The sequence below is a fragment of the Mus musculus genome, chromosome 2, assembly GCF_000001635.26.
Source record: "Mus musculus strain C57BL/6J chromosome 2, GRCm38.p6 C57BL/6J".
Taxonomy (NCBI): Eukaryota; Metazoa; Chordata; class Mammalia; order Rodentia; family Muridae; genus Mus; species Mus musculus.
This window is the reverse complement of record NC_000068.7, coordinates 72,182,161-72,206,674: the sequence shown is the minus strand read 5'-3', so window position 1 is coordinate 72,206,674 and position 24,514 is coordinate 72,182,161. Positions and strand designations below refer to the sequence as shown.

General features: G+C 43.8%; 1 protein-coding gene across 9 annotated transcripts in view; it reads right to left on the bottom strand.

Moving 5' to 3' along the window:
- Positions 1 to 24,514, bottom strand: part of Rapgef4 (Rap guanine nucleotide exchange factor (GEF) 4) — a 276,260-nt gene that overhangs the window by 50,800 nt on the left and 200,946 nt on the right. For all 9 annotated transcript variants that reach the window (NM_001204165.1, NM_019688.2, NM_001204166.1 and 6 more), the window contains 6 exons: positions 10,954 to 11,038; positions 10,399 to 10,459; positions 8,262 to 8,338; positions 7,770 to 7,916; positions 5,512 to 5,627; positions 932 to 1,020 (listed from right to left, as the gene is read on the bottom strand). In NM_001204165.1, the coding sequence (NP_001191094.1) occupies positions 932 to 1,020; positions 5,512 to 5,627; positions 7,770 to 7,916; positions 8,262 to 8,338; positions 10,399 to 10,459; positions 10,954 to 11,038 (575 nt within the window). The remainder of the gene's footprint in view (positions 1 to 931; positions 1,021 to 5,511; positions 5,628 to 7,769; positions 7,917 to 8,261; positions 8,339 to 10,398; positions 10,460 to 10,953; positions 11,039 to 24,514) is intronic.

Here is a 24,514-nt window from a genome sequence, read left to right as displayed (position 1 = left end):
TCCAGTGCGCCCACGATATACAAAGGAGGTGACTCTAGACACAGCCTACTTATGAGATTTGTTTTTTTAATCCTCAATTTTGTGTCTTAACAGCAAGGCTTGTTCACTGCAAGAAAGCTTGTGTGTTGAACTTTATTCACAAAAGATATGTTGTAGGACTAACCCCCAGTACTTTCAAGTGTGGCATTATACAGAAATAGGATCTTTAAGACACAAGTTGAGGTGACTTACTAGTGTGGGCTCTAACAATGACTGTTGTTCTTTATAAATGGGACCCTGGTCACAGAGACATCTATGCACAGAGGGAAGAGCATGTGAAGACTCACAAGGTGAAGGCTTTGCCAACATGACATTGGAGTGACACACGGAAGGAATTCCAAAGAATGCCAATAGATACCAGGAGACAGGAGCGAGGCATGGGGCAGGCTGTCTATCAGCCCTCCAAGATCAACCTATTATTACCACCAGTTCCTCCAGAACTGTAGGACAATCAGGTGCCACTGTCTGAGCATTTGTTCTGTTAGAGCAGCTGGCAGTAAGCCAATCCAGGTGGCATTCAGTTCACTGTGGAATGAAACTCCACAACCACAGAGAGAGAGAGCACCATTTATTCTTGATGTGGGCAGCTTCAAATGTGCTACGGGGAGAGACTGGTTTTAGATGGTGGCCTAACGGATACTTTTGTGTGTGCCGGGAGAACTGAAAGTCATGAAAGCAGATATCTAGGAAAGGCCCATGTGCTTGAATGAAGCTCCATTGCAGTGAGGGAAAGACCGCTCTCTGCACACACACACATCTGGGGATGCTCTTTAAAACTGGATGCTTACGGCACCCTCTAGGGTTGCCTTGGCAGTGTAGACTGGGAGTCAAAGCGGATTTCTCTCTCACATCTCTACCCGTGGATTCAGTGGAGCTACAGATCCCTTCTTACCTGTTGCTTCATTCAACGATGGCTCAAGGCGTATTGTTTCTAGAAAATGCTCTAAAATCTTTTCAGGTGTTCCTGACATCACAGTATACCTGGACAAGAAGAAAAAAAAAAAAAAAAAAAAAAAAAAAAGACCATTAGTTTCTTACAAAAGCGAGTAATGCATTAGGAGAAACAAATTACCGATGTAGATATTTTTTGAAAAACAAGATCCTGGGCAAACATACGGACTACTTGTGACTAGTAACTTCCCTGTAGTGAGGAAGACCACGTACCTCGCCTAAGCACACAAGAAGGCTGTAGAAAAACAGTCAGTAGATGCAGTTACTAGAAATGTTCTCCGCCCTCCCCCTACCTAGAACTAAAGATGCAGCTGAGAAAGCAGCTCCCATAGCTGCGACTGAGACAAGTCAGGGAGATGAACCTGAGGCAGCACAGGGCAGGGAGGGGAGCGAGGGAGGACAGGACAGTGGACACAGAAATGTCAGTGTCACACTGGATTTTCATGCTGATTTCTGGAACGCTCCTCCTTTCCACCTCCGCACTGCTACGCGCTTTGGAAATCCTCTAATAATAATAAAGCAAAGGAAACCAAAAGGCCCAAGTACCAGTGAGCAAACAAACCCGGGGGGCATCACGGACAGGAATTAGATCAGAAGCAGAAACCTGGATGCAAATTACTCAATATCAATTACGAATTATTTTAGGGGGCTGCGTTAGTCATTATTTTGAGGGATCTATTCGGGGTGCCCTCCAACCCTCCAATCAACAAGAGCAAGTTGATTTTGAGATTGAACGTGAGTTAAAGTCGGAATGCAGACAGTGTAAGCGCTTGCTGTAGATGGGCAGAACACATGAAGATCGTGTAGGTATCCCCAGTAGCACCCAGACCCTGCCTTCCTGCTTGGCGGGATGATGGGAAGGGAATATAACAATGCAAAGAGCATTCTCTCGTGTTCAGGAAGCAGAGACAGGATGGAGCTCGGAGCAAACCCAGCTTCCTTAGCCCCTTCACCTCTGTGCCTTTCTTGCCTGCTCGAGGCTGTGGAGGAGGTGCATAGAGATGGCAAGAGCCCCTCATCAGCATCAGCGGGTCTTACCTCCTGCCTGAGGGATGGACGAGAAGTGATAGCAGACGATCCTGAGGACATGGGGACAGAGCAAGTGTGGCAGCCCTGGAGGTTGAACTCCGGGCCGTATGAGCGCTAGGCAAGTGCTCTCCTACGGAGGCACAGCTCGAATATATGAACAGGACTCTCTACATGAGGAGGAGCGTATGGCCAGATAAATCGGGAAGCGGAGTGGGGAGAGTATTCTACACCTTTCTGGTGTTTACTATGTCCCCAACAATGAGGTGGGTGCGGAATGAGGCTCCTTGTTTACTTGCTCCTGCTAGTTAATACCACCTCTACACTGCAGGTGGAGAAACTGGCAAACACTAGAGAATGCGACTGTGCGGCTGATTTTTGTTTGTTTGATGTTTGTTTTTGTTTGCCTATGCAGCAAGATGCTCTATGTGTAGAAGGGACCAGGTCTGGCTGTCAACAGCCCATTTTGAACAGGAAATTCACTGTGTAATTAAAAGTCTTCCTCTTCAAGGAGGCTTTCGAAAGCAGTTTTTATTTGAATAAGGGTATAAATGCACTCCTTAACTGACCCCTGAATGAGCCTGTTACTTCACGTGTTGTCTGGATAGCGAGATCCACGGGCTACGCGTCGGATTGTCAGAACTTCCATTCTGAAGCACTTTGTTTATTCTCTGGCTCTCCTTGTTTGGACTTCCCTTAGGTAGGGTGTTCCGCCTGATCACGTAGACAAAAGACCCACGGGCAAGCCACACAAGCTGTCACCTCAACAGAGAGCAAGTGTCTTCTTTCAGGCTTTGCCTGGCTGGCCAGTCACACCCCACAAGATCTTTCTTTGGTCCCTGACGCCCTCTAGTGGTTCAGCTCTGTGCTTTCCTTACCCAGCCTATATTTGCCACAGAACTCAGGAGTGGGGGCAGGGGACTGAAGAGGAAAAGAGGGCTTAGAAACCTCTGGATGGCCCCAGTTTTGCCCAAAACACCAGATTCTGGCTTTACATCATACCAGAAACAGGCAGGTGTCTACGACCTGAGCCCTTGCTCTATAGGGGTTAAGAGCGATTGAGACCAGATGGCACAACCTTTGTCAGTTTATGGCAAGCAGAAGCTACTCCCGTTCTGATCAAAAACTCACCCCAGTTGGCTACATTGTATCAGTCAGCAGGTTGTTTTAAACTTGTGAGAGAAAATTTTTTCCCTAATACCAAGTCTGCATTTAGAACAACCAAAGCAAGGGCCAGGGGTGGAGGAACTTTTTTGCTGCTCTTCCTGTGAACAAGCTGGGGACTGTTGAGCAGGAAAACTAGTCTAAAGAAAAGGGCATGGCCCCAACATGAACAGGACAATCGTCTCAAATTACTGAATTCTCACAACCCAGGGACCAAGACATCCCCCAAAGTGGGTATCATGGTAACTGCATCATCCAGACCACTGACTTAATATCAGCATCCATGAAGCATCCACTGTTCAGTGGCTTGGGCAGAGTCAGGCAGTTTTTCAAGCTTCAAGTGTATACATAAACTAACCTAGGTTTCTCGGGATGGGGCGGGGCATAAATCAGAAAAATAACATTATTGCCACCAATGTGATGATGTTCTCTGAGTTTAAAAAGAACAACTTCCACAGAGACAGATACCCTCAACTGTGTGTCTGCAGACACGGTTGTTGATATGTTGTTAAGGTTGATGAGAACATCAGCCATAAAATTTACTCCCAGGCTCTCCTTTTATTTCCAGTCAGTCTGGGGAAGTAACCTCTTAGGAGAGAGAAGCTTTGCGTTCTTTTGGAAGATGACTTTGTGGTGTATTCTTTTGTACCCAGTGCACGATACAAATAGCTTGCTACAAATGTTCACACGTGCATTATCTTTAAATTATGTAAGAAATTTGGACCGGATGGCAGGACACCAGTAGAAAACCGGTACAGTATTAAAATAAAAGTCAGACACACAGTCTCTTCTATCACCTTTGGTTTGAGTTTTCATTCCACTGAATTCATAAAGGGGAAGGCACCTCGAACTGAAGACTTACAGATAGCACCTCATATTTACTGATAGTAACTGTGACATAAATAGTAGCCATTCTGTATTGTGTAAGGAATTCCCACGGGCGTGAGACAGATGGATATGTCCTGATGCAAGCCCCCACTCTGCGTATTTTGTCACCCATGCAGCACACTACTCTCGTTTGATAAGAGAATCTAGGAAGAATGGGGACCAGAGGTGTGGAAGGCGGCCAAGTTGAACTTCCCTTTAAGGTAGTGGTTCTCAACCTATGAGTCATAACCTCTTCAGGGTGGGGGAATGTGGGTTGTCAGCTCCTTCAGAGGGGTCAGATATCAGATATTTACATTCAGATTCATGACAGTAGCAATATTATAGTTATGAAGTAGCAACAAAAATAATTTTACAGTTGGAGGTCACCACAACATGCGGAACTGTACTGAAGGGCTACAGTGTTAGGAAGGTTGAGAGTCATGGGTTTAAGGAGTCCTTGAGCAAGCGAAATGCCTCCATCCCTTAAACAGGGTTGTTGTAAGGATTAGAGACAATCTACAAAGCATACAGTGCTTATTTAATAATATGTTTCTTCCTGTCTTCTTCTCAAATATGTTGACTTACCCAGATGAAAACATCGGAGTCATAGGCTTTTAGTGGAAACAATAGGAACTCATCAGTTTGGGTGAGCGCGCTGATAAAGGGAACCCCACTGTACTTGCCAACAAAGGGAAATGCTCCCTCAACATATTATTTGGTGATGTTTCCTTAGTAAACAAACATTCATCTGCTTTTCTTATACACAGATTGGAAATGAATCCCCACTTAAAAAAACAGCAAGCCCCGATCTCCTAGAGGCTCACTGCTAAGTCTCTTGTCTCACCACACAAATGTTGGTACATTTTGTGCAACAGTCTTAGGAAGGGAGTTACAGCAAACGCTGAAACGGAGCCCGGGTGCTCCGGAAACGACCCCAGTTAAACAAACAGGAAGCTCCAGAAATGTGAAGTGAGACTTCCATTTGACACTGGCAAGAATGGGTGGCCAGGAGTTCAATGCGACGACATGTTTTCTACTCAAAATCAGGGTCTCATCCGTGTCCTCAGTCACTCTGAGAGCAAAGGGAAAACACTTTATCTGAAACTTCCCCAGGGCATTCAAATACCACAGCGTCTCATCACTGGGGCCTGCGCCCTGCACTGCCTGGCATTGTTCTCTTGGGGATCTTCTCTTTGAGGCTGTTAAGGCTGAACAGTATAGAGGGAGAGGCTTTGGAGCAGGACAATACTCTCAGAGTATGTCTCTACCCAGCACCAAGCTCCATGTAGTGCCAGAAATGGATACATTATACGCCACAAGATGTGTGATTAGTCAATAGAGAGAGAGAAAAAAAGTCACCCACACTCCGTCTTCCACAAAAAGGAGAACATGCTATTGTAGAAACGATGCCATGTGAAAAGGTTAATCATAGTCTGGCAATTACAGTGTTGGATGCAAACATACTTTTGCTGAGGCTGTGAGTTTCCTTGATTAGCAGCTCTGTTCCCTGCTGGGACCTTCTCCAGTACCAAGACATCTTGGTCATGTTCTTTAAGTCTGACTGTATTCGCCTCAACGTCCTGCAAACACAAATTATACCACATACAGATGCTGCCGTTCACTCAGACAATGACAGAAATTTCCAAGGCTTCAGAAACTCATTTGGTGCTTGTGATGTTAATTGTCGCGTCTACAAATTAAGCCATTTTCAAAGTCAAGGGCTGGAACGGTCAGAGGGAGGACCAGATGAGGTTTGAAGCATGTGCTTTTAAAAACTGCTTTTACCATAGTCTCAGGAAAAACTCCAGAGGAGTTCTGGTGTGCTGTTGATGCTCTGTGAAATCTCTGGGGGAAGGGCATGGAGTAGAGAATTGGGGTGGGGGTGGGGCAGAGGCATTTATTCTTTCTAAAAATATGTGACAAACAGTACTCTGCTTCAGCAGAGTCCTTTTCTCTTATATGATCCGTAGGAGTGGCAACTCTGTCTAATTAAGCAACTGTTTTGTTCCGACTTGGACATGTGCGGGTCTATGCACATCCTTGTTTCTTTGTGTGCAGTCCTCTTGTGCAAGCATGCATGCAGAAGCCAGGAGCCTAGGCCTCACCCAATCTCCACCTTAGGTATTTTTAGAGTCTCTCAGTGAACCTGGAGCTCTCTGATTTGACTAGAATGGCTGGCCAGTGAGCCCCATGGGTCTACCTGACTCTGATGTCCCAGCACCAGGGTTACAGAGGCACCCCATGTGCTTGTTTTTGTTTTTTTTTTGTTTTTGTTTTTTTTGGGTTTTTGTTTTGTTTTGTTTTGTTTTTTTTAGGTGAGTTCCAAGAATCTGAACTCAAGTTCTCATGTTTTCATGGCAAACACTTCAGTGAGCCATCTCCCCAGCCCCAAGAACAGTTCTTTCAAAATCAAATGGAAATGTGATCCAAGCCTTTCTCAGTTAGGTTGAATGGCTTTATAAATTTCAGTGATAAAATGGTTCTAATATGACTCTTTCAAATGCTTTTTTTATTTTTGGCAACCCCATGGGTGTAAACTTTAGAGTTAGTCTGAAGTTTACCTTAAAATACTTTATATTATTTACTCTAAAAAATTTTTTTACTACTTTTTCTTAATATTTGGCTTCCATTTTAAATGAAACCAGGTAAGGATAACATCAAATTCCTATGATACATTTTCCTATATTATTCAATGGTATAAAATTTATTACTATTATCATTATTACTGACAGGGTCTCATATGCCCCAGGCTAGTTTCAAACTCTCTTTGTAGCTGAGGCTGGCCTTGAACTTCTGACCCTACAGGCTTCCACCTTCTAAGGGCTGAGAAGATAGTTGAGCACCACCGGGCCTGGTTCATACAGTACTGGGGACTGAACCCGGTGCTTCAGTCATGCTGGCCAGCACTCACCAGCTGAGTTACACTTCACCTTCTCAGTGGTATGAACTTTAGCTTTCTTTGCTTTGTGACTGAGTGTATAAGCAGTGTTTTGGGCAGAGGCCAGGGCTTCAGGCAGTGTAGAGGGAGAAGTTCACATGAAAGGGAACCAGGAACCATTTTTTTTTAAACATCCCACACTCTTACAGACACCTTAACCAGCTATAGGGAGGCTCTTGATCTGAACCCAGCCTCAGGTGCAATCCTGCTGCTCCTTGACTGCCCAAATCATTCACCTATTTACCAATATCTGTAACAGCTGTGGTTTGAAATGATCTGCGATAAATCTCTTGGAGGAATATGCTTTGCGGGATAGCCACAATAGGCACTAATTTCTATTAACAAGCACTCAGGAAATCTAGAGTGTGTGGTGCTATGAAAATGGTTCCGTTGGGAAGAGATGGGAAATGGGCCACAGAGAAGACAGGGGGCAGAGGGAGGCTGCCGCTCTGCTGGACCAGAGGGTACAAAAGGACATTAAGAAGAATCTGTAGGAGACCAGAGAGAAATACAGTAGACTGTGCCATCTTGCTAAGGCAACTACTAATGTTATCCTGTCATAGGGACCAGCACAGCCATGTGCAGGGGAATTTGCTCCAGCCTAATATTTGATGTCCGCAGCTGGTCTCCAGAATGTACACCAGTCCACTGAGTATGCCTGTTTCAGAATAAAGGCCCTTTGTTCAAGCATCTATTTGCCACATTCCCGTGGGATGAACAATCTACTCAAATATATTTATTTTTTTAATTCAAGAAGGGAAACATTGGATGTCTCTCAACTCACCCTCAGAATCCGATTGAAGTCTTCCTTGTCGACTCTTAGGAAGTGACAATTATCTTCCCGAAGAACAATGGAGGCAGCTCTTGGAGCATCGTTCACTAGAGCTAACTTGCCAAAGTCATCTCCTTCGTGCAGGGTGCAGACCACACCCTGGAGAGAGGGGCACATTCAGGGAAAAAAAGGGGGGGATCAAACATCTTCCTTCCCTTCCCCCACCATCAAACACTGTGTCTGTAAGTGGACTACATTAGTATTATAATCAAATTAAAATGCTTCTTATTTCTTTCACAGAAATAAATACAGTCAATGAATGACTCTGAGTGCAATAATTGAGGAAAATTTATGATTAAAGATGAAATTATATCTTTTCTACATGGAGTAACAATGCCATGGTAAATTTAATTGCAACAACATTTGTTACTACTTAGAGGCACACTAGTAAATGGCATATAATAAAGCTTCAGAAAGAAGAAGATATAGATAGATATATTATACCTTGCCATAAATGACTACATTCACGGATCCTTTCAGAATGATGTACCAGGAGGTACCTTCTTCCCCCTGGTTAAACACTAGACACAAAAAGATGGAGAGACTCATGACAAGAACAGGACAAGAATAGCAGCACATCAATATAAATTACAGCTTATCAAATCATCGCTTTCAGGCTCCAGAGTTACGCATACATAAAATAAAAAAAAATTACCGGCAAATCCTAACTAATTCAGGTAGAACATTATTGTCTCTCTGTGGAACATAAAAGGACGAGAGACTGTAGTATTTGCTTTGCCCTGAGAGACAGGTTCTTACTGGGTATCAATTTACCAGCAAGGCACGTCTTAATGGAAAGTGCGTTCCCCCATAATTCACAAAGCATTGTGCAATGCAAAATAGGTTTTAAAAATGATCTGACCAGCAATATGAAGTTTGAAAACATGTAAATCAGTGCGGTAGCTTGTTGATAAATATATACCTATGCATACGTTCTTAATTGGTTAGGATCAGAACCAACATATTCAGAGTAGGAATCACCGTTGAGGAGGAGGGAAGAGCAGGCTAAGGGGAGGAACTCGAGACAGCTGGAGGACAGTCTCATTGTTTGGAAAGTGTTTAAACTGTAGTGCAAACAAGAGCGTTTTGATAAAAATAAGCTATTTTAATAATCTCTGTTTTCATCCATTTAAATATTTCATAGTTCAGTGAAAACAACTAGTGATTCGAATAAAAAGAATTAACAGAATAATGAAAACGAATTAAATAAAGGAGAACTAAAGAAACAAAAAATAAAAATTATACAAAAATGATCCTGAAAAGGCAAAAAAAAAATTGGGTTTCTTGCTGACAGAGATATCGGTATTAGCAATAGTGTTCCTAATGAGTGTGTGTGTGGGGGGGGAGACATTTTGAGATACAATGTTTAAAGCTCAGTTTCCATCTCTAACTCATATCTCTTGTTTATTTTTAACTACCACAATGTATCTAACAAAGAGCAAAAGTTTCCAAAACAGGTCTCCTGGAAGTTTGTTTCATTGCTGGGGACTAACAAAGTGTTCCATGTGTCCCTGGTTTACTTCCATTTATCTCTAGCCGTCCCTCTCAGTTTCGTACAGAACCCCTCATAACCCCTGACATGCTGACTCATCTTCTGACCTTAACCCCAACTGCTCAGCAAAGATTTTGTCCACTAGAGGGAAACACCAGCATCAGCAATGCTGCGTGCATCTATTAATGTCTAAACTTCTTGCTTCCAGCTATGATCACAGAACTGAAGGACAATGTGAATTCCAGAGAGAAGCCCCCATATGACTGACACTATGTGACTATCTGAGGCAAAGAAGTTCTCTTGGGCTTGGAGCCCATGGTGCATGATGAAAAAAAAAAAAAAAACTAAACAAGAAACACAATACTTTACACAGTATTGTCAATGATAACTTAAGGTGTGTTAAGTATTTTAACTGTAACAGGAGATTTCCAGAGCCAAATTAATTCATTAAAAAAAAAAAAAACCAAAAACCTCAACCTTTTTTTTGTGACTGGATCTCAAAATTGCTCTATACCCATGGATGACCTTGAACCTTAAAGTTTCCTACTTCCCTCTCTGGAGCACCCTCTCAACCCTCCTCCCCACACTGGGTTATGCAATGCTCAGCATAGAACCCAGGGAGGGTTTCAACATGTTAGGCAAGTGCTCTGCTATCTGAACTATCCCTCAGCCACAGATTAGTTCTTCTATATCCACTATATGGAAGTTACTACCCAGAACCCTGCAGGAAGAGTAGAGACTTGATTCATCCCACCCGTTCTAGACAGTATTGAGCCAGTGGGGTAGAGAGCCTGCAGGACTCAGACTGGCAAGTGTTACATGTGTGGTGCTGGAATACCCACCAAACTTCAGATTGACTGACACAGGATGGAATAGTCACGAGTCCAGAAAAGGACAAGTGCCAAGTGATATCCTGCCAGGTCAGAGTAGGGCCAATAGAGAGAGTGGGGCATTGATGAACAGCAAGGGGTGTGGCCAGGCGTGACAGGCAGGGAGGGGGTGTGGCCAAGCCTGACCAGAGGGTGTGGCCAGGCCTGCCCAGCAGGGAGTGTGGTGAGGCATGGCGCTTCCATTAGGGCTCTCACTTACACACAGTTCCTCCTTTGGCGTGAGACTCAAAAATGAGAACACCTGCTAACTCCCGTTTCACCTAGGGGGGGAAAAAAGAAAAATGTGGGAAGACAAGGGACAGGAGAAGGGACTTGTGCTTTGCGTGGTGCCCGTTAGAGGTGGTTTTCAGGCTCGCCTAAAGTTATCTATCACACAGATTATACGATTTCCTATCATCCAGAAATACTTTCACTAGACTTCTACTTGGATCAGAAAGTCTATTCCAAAACTACTGTCTAGACAAGCTTGTAACAATCCCCATCAGGCAGACCTCTAAGGGACATTTATTTATTTTGTGGGGTGACTGCATGCCACACACGGTGTACTCTCGGGAGCTGGTTCTCTTTGACTACCACGTAGGCTACTGGGATGGGGCTCTGGTTGTCAGGCTTGTAGCTATACCCACGTTGAGTCATTTCTTAGGCTGAGATGTTATTTTTTTCATCCTGTGGTTTGTATTTAATTTTCTCTCGTGTGTATGGTGATTGCTTGAGTGGATGCCTGTGCACCACAGCTTGATTAAGAGATACTCACTGTGGTAGAGAGATGGGATAAGGCTTTAATATGAAGGAGCTCGTCGTAGATAATCTCTAGGTCATCCACAGTCCTCTGGCCAGGTCTATAGAGAAAGACAGTGACAAAGCATTGTTACACACGCTTCAAATATGGGATCCATTGGTCAGTAACACGCTAAGGGGTTTATTCTATATGAAAAGATACTGAGGGAGGCTCTGAGCCATAGCAATCCCGACAGGGACTAGAAAGGAATGTGTGCACTAGTTGGAAGAATATAGGAGGAGCTGAATGGACACAGACTCCCATCCCTTCCAATCTCAGCAGGAAGAACCCTCTGCATGGTCATTGGTTAACTTACCTGGGGCTTTGTAAGTAATTGTAAAGCATTGCTTTTTATTACACCCTAATCAATAATGACAAAACTTGTCTCTTTGAGCTCTAGGGACACTTGATTGGTCAACTTGACAATGGATTCACATTCCTAGAGTATCTTAAGGTAACACTGGGGCTGTCACTGTTCTGGATTATACATGTTGCTCCTCCCAGAGGACTCGAGTGATTTCTTACCCATCCCTAAGGAGGCATGTTCTTGAGGTATGAATGAGACAGATCACACTGCCTGGAATTTCTAAGAGAAGGAAGGGGAGGTACATCCATATATGTGAAACTCTGTTCTGTGGACTACCCCCGACCACAACGGGTTAGTGATTTGTGTAAAAGGGTTTTGTTTGTTTTGTTTTTTTAATTCCAAAGCCTAGTACTACATAAAGTTAGTAATATACCTTTGTTGTACGGAGTAAGGGGTCATTTTTACATTAGAAAACTGAGTAAATTCCTAACTGCCTTTTCTATCTAAGTTTATTTTGGAATTATTAATGTCATTAAAGGGTATTTAATAACATTATCACCCAAGGTAAGTGGCAGGCCTCCTCGGAGATAGCTGGAGGAAGAAAATGTCACAACTTACACATGACCTTCATAAAGAGAGCTTTACCCTGAACAACAGGATACTATGTACTTATTACACAGAATCAAAGGAGGACTTGTTTATTAATCCTGACTACACAAATCCAGGACTTGGAAGATGCCAGCCTCATTCATTTCCCGCTAAGGATCATCACTGAAGGACACTGGATTGGATACCAGTCCAGTGCTCAGTGGTGTCACCTAGAAAGCACAGGACCTCAAAAGATAACGAAGAGAAGCTGGGGCCACAGGGATGCCAGAGGAGCCAGGCCCTCTTAGCAAGTGCCCAATCCACCACTTGACTCACGCGTGGGGACTTTGAGGCAAGGACCCTTCGGGATTTAAAAGTCAATCCAGTCACCCCCAGGCATCTGCAGCCATAGGGGCAGCCATAGGGGCAGCCATAGGGGCAGCCGTGGGGGAAAGGCTCAGGGAGATGTAATAGGATTACAACTCTCCAGCTTGAGGTGCAGCCCCGCTGTTCCTGCTTCTTGACATCAGCCGTAAATAGCACAAATGCTCCTAGACACTTGGCTAAAATCGAAAGGAGTTACTGGATCACCTGACCCCCTGGCTGTGAAGTGAGCTGAAGGTAGGGGGGGGCACAACCTCAAAAATAAAGGTTTACATGTAAGTCGGTTCTAAAATCTTGACAGATTCAATATTGGAGTTGGGGGAGCCGATGTGTGGGTGTTCAGGTGCATTTATACATGAGTGGCAATATGAAACCTTTATTGCTTCGTTCATCTGCATTTTAAAAATCTAGAGCTTTACATTTTTATTCAAATTACTGATTTAGTACATTATTTTTTTGAAATTTAAATACTGTCTTTACAATTTACAGATCTCATTACAATAAAAATAATTACAGTTCATCAAGAATTTCAAACATGATGAACTTGTCAGATCTTCAAGGCAATATACTGTCAGTGCTAAGCCATTCTGATTATCGGATCTGTCAGGGAGAGATAAAGATGGCGACAGCAGGCTACTTTTGAAACACTCTATTTGTTTAGTGTCCTATACCAGAAACCTACCCGATTTCTTCTTCCCCCCCACAGCTTGTGCCCTACTTTCTCCTTTTCTAAACTCTTCTTCTACCTGTCTGTGCCTCTGTCTGCCTCTCACAGTGTGCTCTGCCACTAAGGGGCTGCTCTGTTTTCTCTCCCTGGAGAAAACCCCAGCTCCCATCTGTGTAGCTCTGCGATCTATCTCATCCCCAGACAGCTTTCTTTCTTGACCTCAGTGCTTCCTGGCCGCCTCATCCCAGTAACTGACATGTACCCCAGTAACTGACATGTACCCCAGTAACTGACATGTACCCCAGTACCCCAGTAACTGACATGTACCCCAGTAACTGACATGTACCCCAGTACCCCAGTAACTGACATGTACCCCCGTAACTGACATGTACCCCAGTAACTGACATGTACCCCAGTACCCCAGTAACTGACATGTACCCCAGTACCCCAGTAACTGACATGTACCCCAGTAACTGACATGTACCCCAGTACCCCAGTAACTGACATGTACCCCAGTAACTGACATGTACCCCAGTAACTGACATGTACCCCAAGCATAATCTTTCCAGTACTTCTTTAGTGTCCACCAAGTGTTCTAGATTCATCTGTCACCATTTATTGCCAGTCTTTCCTCATAGCCGTGCTGTCTGCCACAGCCGTCCATGTGTCTCTTCACTTCGTAAACACATCTCACTTCCTGTCCACAAGGCTTCCTGAAGCTTCTATCTATCTAGGATGCTTCCTTCTGCCTCAAGCATTGCTTGGACTCACAAGCCCTTGTCCTTTCGAGGCTGTGTTGCTGTGGTGATTTGCAACAGTTCTCTGAAGAAAGTTATTTGGTTGACGGTTCAGAAGTAACTCTAGACTCTTCTCAAGAGAAGCTTGTTAGAAGGCATCCCACACTGGAGTGGAAACAGAAACTGTCGCTGAGATCGAATCTATAAACTTTCTAGCTGCCTCCTGGACTACTGGCTCATTTCTACATCTGTGAGACGGAGGACTAAGTGGAATTGCTGTAAAGTGCAGGAGGAAAGCCACAGAAGCATCGCATATATAGGGAATATGGAACAAAGGCCGGATGGCAATATTATAAGGACAGGCTTTCATCACGGCTTATAGGATGGAGTTCCTAAACTCATGATGAACTTAGAGGTGAGGCCACCAGAGCCACAGAGCACTCTGGTTCTATGGCCAGAGGGAAATTGGAGCTTATGCTCTGTGACCTTCCTAGTGAGGTTAAGCAACACAAAGTGGCCCCAACACATTTCATTTTGGTTTATACCATGACAAATAGTGACAGTTGCCTTCCCTTATCTGTGATCTTCCTTAACTGTCTCCAACCAACTAAGGTTCAACATTCTTAGATGGAAAATTCCACAAAGGAACAATTTACAAATTTCAAATAACTCATAGCAAATTATTTTGATGGCTTTATTTTATTCTATCTAACTTATATGTTAGATCCTATTATATATACATGATATTATATATATATATATATATATACATACATACACATATATACATTTATACACACACACACACACACACACAGTTGTGTACCATCTACAATCAAATACCCAAGGAGCATCTTGGGACATATCCTCCATGGGTAAAAGCAGGTATTTTAATTCTCAATAGAGGAAATTGGATAGAAGAAACCAATTTTTTTAACAAATGATAGAAAATGCATAATCATACAATTATGACATGTAGCTACTTATTCTCCATCAAAGTAAGTGTGGGGAATGGGTCTGGATATTGCCAAATAGCAACTATTCCGCTAGGAGCTTTTTGGTCAGGATTTTGTCTGTGAGAAACAAGCAGGTGCTGAAGTACTTGGGAATGTCTGGTTTTGTTGGAGACTTAGTTGTGTCATGTGATGTTTTTCTGGAAGCTGTCTCATGAGAGGATGTTTTGCTGAGAACATCTAGAAGCTGCCATGTGATATTTTGCTGGAATGGACACTTGAGAGGACACGTGCTGTTTGGAAAGAGTACAGGTATAACTCGACAGACAGTGGACGATTCTGTGGCATTGGTTCGCCTTGCCACTCTTAGCTGGTGTTTATTAGGCTCTGCAGATGCTGGTACTCGCTGAAAATGCTCTTGCATTGGTTCACCTTGCTTTCTTCACCGATTTTTACTTGTTATGACTTTGTAGAGATAAATGCACCAAAGAACTCCTCATGGTATTCCCGCTGCTTCTTGCCACTTTTGAGCACTCGTGCCGACTGGCAGATCCCTGAAGTTTCTTCTGTGTTGAGCTGCTGCTACTGATTATGTGTGGTGTTTTGCTAGTGGACTGGACTGCTGACAATGATTGGAATTGCCCCAAAGAACTATTTCTAAATAGGTCGGCAAACCCCTGTTTCCTATTAACCGTTCTTTGCCCCTATCTCTGGTGGGTGGTGGGCTAGAAGGGAGGTTGAAGCATTAAAGAACCATAAGTAAGGTTCTGAAAAAAAAAATCTAAGCCTACAAGGTGCTACCATCACACCCCATAGTGAGTTTTACCTGAAGAGCAGGAAGATGCCAGAGATTTTGGACAGTGGAAGGCAGATCAGACTAGACTCAACAAGACTGGGAAGCTCCAGAGCCAGGCACTCTCACACCACCACGGTAGATAAGCGGTGGCCCAGATGACAAGCTCAATTGAGCACTCACTTGGTGAGGGGTGGGTCTCAGTGGTTCATCAACTGGCCCCTACTCAGAGCAACTGGATTCTGGGGCCACTCCTGGCCCTCACCTACTACAATGATCAGAGTTTATCATGGAGAGAAAACTTGTTCTCTGGAGATGATGTGCAGAAAGGATTCCTAGGGTAGCTGATGGAGCCTGGAAATGTAGATCGGAGCTAATGGTTTTAGAGACTTGTAGTTGAGAAACTCTCTGCGGAGAAACTGCATTTTGGCAGTAAATGTGAAGGAAAAGTGTGGTTTCAGCCTCTTTGGTGCCACAGAAAGCACAGCCTGCTGGGAAGAAGGCTAATGAAGATCTACCTTAGTGCTTTCAAGACAGAGTCTCTTGGGGGTGTCACTGGTATACAGACACCTATGTGGCAGTTTGCTCTAGCCCCGGTCATCCATCTTCAGGAACCAACCCAGGAAAATAAAGTCTTCTGTAGGGACTGACCAGATACTGTGGTGAAGCACATGGGGGCCTTTGAAACCAAACTGAACAATGTCTAAACTCAGGTTAGCTTTCAAATGGATGGGGATAAAAAGAAAACACTACAGAAAACACAGCCACAACAAAACAACTCCGAGGGTTCAAGTGTTCAATGAAATGACTGGGCAGGCCGCTGCTGCCATTTGGCAATAGACTCAGGCTGCCAGGAGCTCTTTGGTCCTGTTTCCAGCATGTGGTTTGATGAGGTGAGAGAAGTCAGTGCTGCAAGGTGTGAAGAGACTTACTCTTTCAAAAATGAGTCTATTCACAATTCACACAGATCAAAACACTCATAAGAGATTTGCCCAGAGCCAGGACCCTGTCCCTCTGGGGCATCAACATGTCATTAAGATTGACAGTTGAGGTAAATACTAGGCAGAAGGCCAGATAGAACGTAAGACAGTCTAGTCAACCTGTGCCCACCTAAGCAAGTCAAAATGTGAGCCCCTGTCCTCCACAGGGCACCTCAGTATCAGCTGTAGAAATAACAGCAACAAACCTGGCTTCTCCCAAGGCCACTGGCTCAGGACCACTGTGCCATCTAGCATCTTCAGGAAGGTTCATCTCTCCACTCTCTCTTCAGATGGTGGTACTCCCCTTGATCTGCCCCCAGCCCTCAAAGAGCATCTGAGAACATCTAAAACTGGGCCTTCCCTACCACAATCACTGAACAAAGTCATATTTTAAAAGCGGGTCTCTTGTGGCAAACGGTGGCATTAGGTACCTTTCATGCTTTGGTCTTTATGGGGGCGACAGGGGCGGGGGGATGGAGAAGCAATCCTACAAATCAGCCCCCAGCCTGTTCAATCGGTAATGAAAGGGTCCCAAGGACTGAAGGCAATTTGGCTTTCAAGAGGAAAGGGAAACAAGGCGAGAGCAGGGAGGAGATAACTCCCATGGACCTTCAGAAGAGGACCCCGCGAGGCTGGGGAAGTGAATTGACTCTCTGGATGCTGAGTGGCAGCTGGTGAATGTACCTGGTCTTTACTTGTCCTTCTCCAGATGTCACAGGGAGAGATGCTAGGCATCCCTGCTCCTTTTCAAACCTGCGTGGTGCCACATTGATGTGGATTTGTTGGATCCCGCTGTGGAAAGGCCTAGTTTCTACAAGGGCTGCATTCTGGCAGCAACGTCTAGTTACAGACAAGATAATAAACGGGGATGGAGGGAGAAGCAGTTTATACATTAAAGGATGGGAGGGCTCGGGTGGTATTGGACGCTGCTGGTAAATACCGTTTTATCAAGGAATTTATCAAGGTCAGAGATGGAGTCCCTCAGCTACTGGGATGTGGATAAAATGAGAAATTCACCCATCTACCAAGTGGCATGTAGGCATGACTCTGGGTACAATATGCAGGGGAGAAAGTGAATAAACTGGCTCCAGTAGACCCGCCACCTGGTAAACACTAATTTGTGTAGAAAATGCCAAGAGAAGTCAACATAATAAATGCAAATACAAGCCACATATGAGTTTCTAAATTTTAAGAAGTGTTTCATTTACCTCTGGGGAGGGCCGTTTATGTCTGGTGTAGGACTTTACCACAATCCACCTGATGCACTGCTTAAGTCATATGTAACATTGTATCTATCACTCTCTGATGCCCTAGAGACCATGGATAAATCTTACTTCTTCCACTCCCCTTAAAGGGAACTATGGTAGGGATCTGTACTCTTGTCTAGAGAAACAGTTTGGTTTTGTTGCATGCTTGCTTGCTTTTCCTACCTCTCAATGTCCTTCTTTATACACGTAAGGGACCTTTCCTGTGACTAAAGTGGCTGACCCAGCTGTCATCCTTTCACCTTATCTTAACCACAGAGAAGTTTGTTACATGCAAGTGGCTCTCTTCTGTTCTAACTATAAAGCCTATGCAGTGGGGCTTCGTGCTTCTCTACAAGATTAGAAATAAATACAGACTATCAGTAAACAGTGAAAGCTTTCTGTTTGTGAGAAAGGATACCGTCCCTGTAAGACATGGGACCCTGGTTCCATAGGTCAGAGACTCTAAGTGCTTTTAGGACAAGGTGATGGGTTGTGCTCAGGCACATAAAATGCCTAGTGTTCTTCCAGCATATGTGTCTTACAAGAACACTCTAGAAGTTTAACACTGAACTTCTATTGGAAAAATAAAGAATTATTTGTCTTTGTCTTATGAGTGTAGATGAGTTTCTGCATGTGTGTTTGTGGACCATGTGCATGCCCAGTGCCCAAGAAACCCAGAGGAGGGTGTCAGATCCCCTGGAACTGGAATTAGGGGCTGTTGTAAGTCACCACACAGGGCTGTAAACTAAACTCCAGTCCTCTATCAGAGCAGTAAGTGCTCAAACATTGAGTCATCTCTCTAGCCTTTAACGTTAAACTTTGTTAAGATGTACAACTACTGGTACTTTCCTTTGAAATACCCAAATATTAAGTAGAAGAGGACTAGCCAGTTAGGATGTAATCAGATGCCAAAGCTCACATACCAAAGGTTTTGAGAACAACAGAAAATACAAAGTCTCAGTAGTGCTATAGGGACACATCGTCAGCTTTACCTTTTCCTCAGTAAACTGTCAGTTCTTACTAGGCTTAAGGTGAATTATCCTATCATATTCTCCCCTCCTCTTCTTCCTCCTGCCCCCTTCTTCTCCTCTTCCTCCTCTTATTTAGTCATCCCATTGTAACTCATTAACTATACTAGAAAAAAGAAACGTGAAGCAACTTCGCATGAAGGAAGGCATATTTTAACAAGAAGAAAATCATTTGACATCTACTTAGCCCAATTTCTTATTCTGAACACAGAAAGTTTAATTTGTCCGTGTAAAGTTTAAAGAGCTATTTAATGCTTCAGTGTCGAAGGATGTGAGGTCACCATGTAAACTACGTAGTGCTATTCAAATATGAGTCACTAAGTTTTGTGTGTGGCTCTGGTGGAGTAAGGTGGCTCCTCCCAGCCAATGGTTTGTCTCCTTACTCGAGTTTTCCAGCACCTCTACACAGCTGTGAAGACAAGCCAATTAGTAACCCCAAGCTAAGGATCAGTCTTAGCAATAAAATGATGCATGAGAGCCAGGCATGGTTGTATAACCTTTTAGTCCCAGCACCCCAGAGACAGAGCCAGGCATGTATTTGTAAATTTGAAGCCATTCTGGTTTACATAGTGAAACTCAACCTGAAAAAAAAAAAGCATGAAACATATATACTTTTAAGAAAGTCTTGTTTAATCTGAAATCTCGGTTTAGTTGGACATCCTATATTTAATCTGGAAACACTAATCATAAAATGTTTCATTTCTGTGGATTCAGTTTTGACCATGTTTCACCCACATGGACTCGGTTACTGACAACACAGAGAGCTCAGTGCCCGAGAGCCATGTAAGAGATCCAGGAGCTTACGAGGAAAGGATAACCTCCATTATTATCAGAACCCTCTGTGGACTGTGGAATCACTGGAGCCTCCTTCAAAGGAAAGCATGCTCTCTCTCTACAGCGGACAAACACGTACGCTCTATTCTCTATGGTGATAACATATTGAATGTATTATGCTCCTTTCAGATATAGAGAAGAATGATTTAATGATATGACGTAATCTTGTAATAACTACTTTAAAATCTGACTTCCTTGACATCTTCTTCACCAATGCCTCAAATATAACCTAGAAAGTTTTTCCAAGTCCCTTCAGGACCATGGCAGGTAGAACACAGCTCCAGAGTTAGCCATCTGGATCAAATTCTGAGCCCACCATCACCTGGATAACCACAGGCAACTGACTTTGCCTAAGCTTCTGTTTCCTAACATACAAGGTGGGAAGTGTGTTAACTACCTCATGGTTGGTTGAGAGAATCAAATTAAGGGGTTATTTAGTCCAGTGCCTAGCACACATGCACTTAATAAATGCTGCCTATTATTAAGTACAATTGCATTTGTGTTTCCATTTACAAGACCTCGGAAAGCAGGGAGAGGGTTAGCAGGCATTATTAAATTCTTCGAGATTTGGATCCAAGAGATGTTGGATGTGTTCATGGCAAATCTGTGAGAATAGAATCCTGGCTCTCATACTCTATAGTACTGACGAGTTATTTAGTGGGCTCTTGGATTGCATGCATGTATTTCAAATGGTATCATTAAATTCTCCAAAACCCAATAATTTTATTCTCATACAAATATCTAGCTGTTCATAGTCTTGGCCTCTCTAGTCCATTCTCTACAATCATCGGGGAATTCAACTTCAGAGATCAATGTGCTGCATATCTGGCCATTCACATCTTTCCTTTATGCTCTTCCACGGTGCCCCAAAATGACTACATTGTTTCTAATGCCCAAAGATGGCTTAGCTGGCCTCCCCTCATCTGACCTCTGACGTTACTCTGCTTTGGGTCTGGGTCCTTCAGGGTCAGTTCTTTACTTTCCCAGGATGATTCTGGTCCACTCCCATGCTTGTGCCCCTGGCCAGCTAAAAGCTCCTTCTCTGCTTTGGGAGAAAGAGCACTGAGGTGACAGCCTTTGTTGCCCCTAAGAAGCAGAGAATCAACGCACACATTCATCCATGCCACAGTGAATGCATGCAGGAACTTTCGGTCAGATAGCATGTCCCACCCTCCTTAAGACCCCAGCCTTAGAGAGCTTCATACCATCAATTGTAGGAAAAAAAAACAAAAACAAAAACAAAAAACCTGAAAATCAACAGAGAGATAACTACCAAAATGTTAATAGTAATTATCTATCTGGAGATAGGGTGCATGTGATATGCATTCTTTTGAAACTCCTACTAGTTTTCAAATTTTCTACAACAAATAGATTGACTTGAAGTCATTAAAATACATTAAAATTAAAATATTAAAATATTTGACTTGAAGTAGTCAAACCTTGAGCTAATCTTACCGTGAACACTAAAGTGTAAGTGTGTAGTAGCTAGAGCACCACTACCCTGGGCCTGAGTCATAATGGCAAGCAGTCCTGTGAGCTTTCTTGGGTATGCAGACATGAGCAGAATGAGGCACACTGCTTTTGTAGGGGAGATGTAATTCTAAAGTCAAGAAATGATTCACTTAATGAAATCATTTATACAGGTACAGTCGCTAAGCTTCCAATGAGGACATAGCAACCTTTGCAGTGATAACAGAGGCAGTTTGCCACTGTGGGAAGGTCCGTGCTGAGTGGTGCATTGTGGGAAGGTCGGCACTGAGCGGTGCACTGTGGGAAGGTCTGCGCTGAGTGGTGGGCTGTGGGAGCGTCCATGGAGCAGCCCTGTTTCCTAGCTTTAGCTTCTGAGCTCAGGCTTCTTTCCTCTGACCATCATGTGAGGATGGACTGCCTGATGGTGAACATTCTCTTGGCAAGTACTTCCTCCCCAGAAGTGAAAACAGTGACTTCTGGCTGGTGAACCGGAGATCTCCAGAGTAAAGGGACCTTCCTAAAAATATCATGATTTCAAACCTCACATCCTCAAAAACAGTCTGGACAAACAAAGATGCAGTTAAGGCAAGTGGGGATGGTGAGATGGCTTAGGAGGGCTTCCTGCTCTTCCAGAAGACCCCAGGGCAGTTCCCAATGTCTACATCAGGCAACCCAGAAGAAAATCCAATGCCCTTCTCTCTCTCTCTCTCTCTCTCTCTCTCTCTCTCTCTCTCTCTCTCTCTCGCGCGCGCGCGCGCGCGCGCGCGCGCACACACACACACACATACACACACACACACACACAGAGAGAGAGAGAGAGAGAGAGAGAGAGAGAGAGAGAGAGAGAGAGAGACTGTGAGAAAGGTCCACATTGAAGGGTACACTGTGGGAAGGGCAAGAATTATAAAATAACTTAGAAAACAAGATTTGCTAATGAAGAGAAATTATACAGCTTCTTGAGCACTCCCCAACAAATTTATAGAGCACACAGTCAGCAGGGCTGCTGGGCATTAGAGCCATGAGTGGACAGTGGTAGATAACCCTGCACCCTACCCTTCCCAGGGTTTCCTCACAGCACTCATTTCCAGCCTCATGCCAATGTCTAAACCTTTCACTGACCACATAAAACAAATGAGTTCAAGTTGATGAGTTTCAGGACCATCCAGAAGACTCCAGAACTTGTTAAAAATGTTTAATATGACAATCTAATTTTTCTGTGCTGTTCTTTACTTTCTCTGGTCTCAGTGGACTTCTTCCCTTTCCAACTACTTAAGAGTCTAGGATTTAGGAAATTTCAGAATTGTAGACCTAGAATTTGATTTGAGAAATGTGAGCTTCATTTCTCTCCCACTCTGGGCAAAGCCTCTGAGAGACCCCTCGAAAGTGGGGGCACAGGGTTCCACTCTCCGTGGAAGGAGCTAGAACATGTGTATGCAGGAGACTCCTGTTTCTATGAAGCCTCTTTGTATCCAGCTGGCTTTACTTTTTACAATTTTGTACTTATGTGGTCACCTCTGTATCTTTAGACCTCTGGTTTCCTATCCAAAGTGCCTGCTTAAACATACCCAAGTGCCCACTTCTGCATGTAAGAGTCTGCTGTATCTATGCATGTAGAGTCGTTCAGATTTATAAACAAAGCAAAGTCAAAACAATAAGCTCTGAGAGTTCATTTGTGTTTGATGGCCCTGTCTCAACGCTACAACAACAGCACCATCAACCTGTCACCGTTCTGTAGCATCTGCCCCCAAATGCCACCCAGGTCCACACCTGTGCAACCACAATGGGCATTGTGAGTCACTCTGTCTGCCACCACATAAAAAGCTAATTTCACATTCAGAATGTATGTTTTTTTTTCTTTCAATACCAATAGCAACAAGAGTGTGCCAAAAAATTGGCCCTGAAGCTGTATTCTGTTTTTTAAACTGCAGAACACTCTTTCATACTTTGACAGTTAAAATGCTGCAGTTAATGTAATAAACAGAGAATTTTTCTAAGTAGCCTGTCAAAACAAGTGACACTTTTTTTTTTTTAGCTAGTGAGTCTCAGACTCCGAACAATAGGAAGTACCTTTCAAAGCAACATCTTCATTATACAATCAAATTCTCAAAGTAATCTTCTCATCAAAGAATATTGTGTTATTTCTTTCCCAGTAATTATCAGAGTTCTGCAACCTCTCTGGCAGTGGTGACTATTATAAATGCAGCTGCGCTGAGTTCAAACACTGGGGTCTTGGCCCCGCTGACATGGAGCCAGCCTATGCCTTGGTTCCACACTTCTCAGTGACTGCAGTTTAGGCAGTGAGGGGCCAACCTATCCAGGACCTATGGACTTAGCTTCAGTCTCCAAGAGTGAAATGCTCTCTCCCTCCCTCCCTCCCTCCCTCCCTCCCTCCCTCCCTCCCTTCCTCCCTCCCTCCCTTCCTCCCTCCCTTCCTCTCTCCCTCCAAGAACAGGAGTGCTGCAGGTGACACTTAGCCAAGTCGGTTTCTTTCCTTTCCCCTTACATAGAGTCAAGTGGTATCTCCAAAGATCACTAGAAAATTGAAAGATAGCCAACCAAAAAATAGAGGTGTGTGTGTGTGTGTGTGTGTGTGTGTGTGTGTGTGTGTGTGTGTGTGTGTAGAACTTGAGTGTCTGTCTCACAAAACTAGATTCCTTAGTTTTCACTCTTCCATCCCTTAGGAGCTGCCATTCAAGTAGGAAGAAAATCTAGAAGCCAAAAGGAGCATTGGCAGCTCAATCTCAATAGTTGACAAATTAAACAAACAAACAAACAAACCCAAAAAACGGGGGCTGGGGGTGGAGGGCATAAGAAGAAAATTCCCAGACGATACATTGAGAAATATTAGTGGATCTTTATCTTGTTTGTTTCTTTGTTTGTTTGGAGACATGATCTCCATATGTAATCCAAACTAGCGTGAACTTGCTGTGTTACCCTGGATAGCCTGACACTCCAAGTCTTCCTGCTTCTGTTTCTAAAGTGCTTGAGCCCCGGCCTGAGCCACACCACCAAGTGAAAACCTGACATTCAATAGCCAGAGGTCAACTGGGAAATGAACTTTCTTTGGAGATTTGGGTTTCTAGGGTTCACCTAAATTCATCACAGTGTGCGTGAAAATGGCAGCAGTACCACCCCTCTTTACGGGTGCTGGCATCGAACCCATGGCTTCACTCATACATGCTAGACAAGTTCTTAACCCCCAACCCAGAGGATCTTATTTCTATAGACGACTCATGAAACCTAGCCATGAGGTCTAGAGCATCCAGCAGGCACTCAATAAATGGCTGCCTAGCTGTGAAGTCTGGAGCATACAGCAGGTACTCAATAAATGGCTGTCCCATTTGAATCTACTTTGGCAGCGCTTTTCTTATTTGATTACAACATACAAACAGCTTACCCATTTTACATTTTAGTCTACTTGGTAAGTGGTCAAAAATATTAGTGAATCCAAAGGTATTTCTGCCTCTTTGAAGCAAAGAAGAGCTGAGGAAGGGTTGGCAGGGGCTGTGAACTCACTCACTCACTTGCAAATGCTTCCTGATGCCTTTC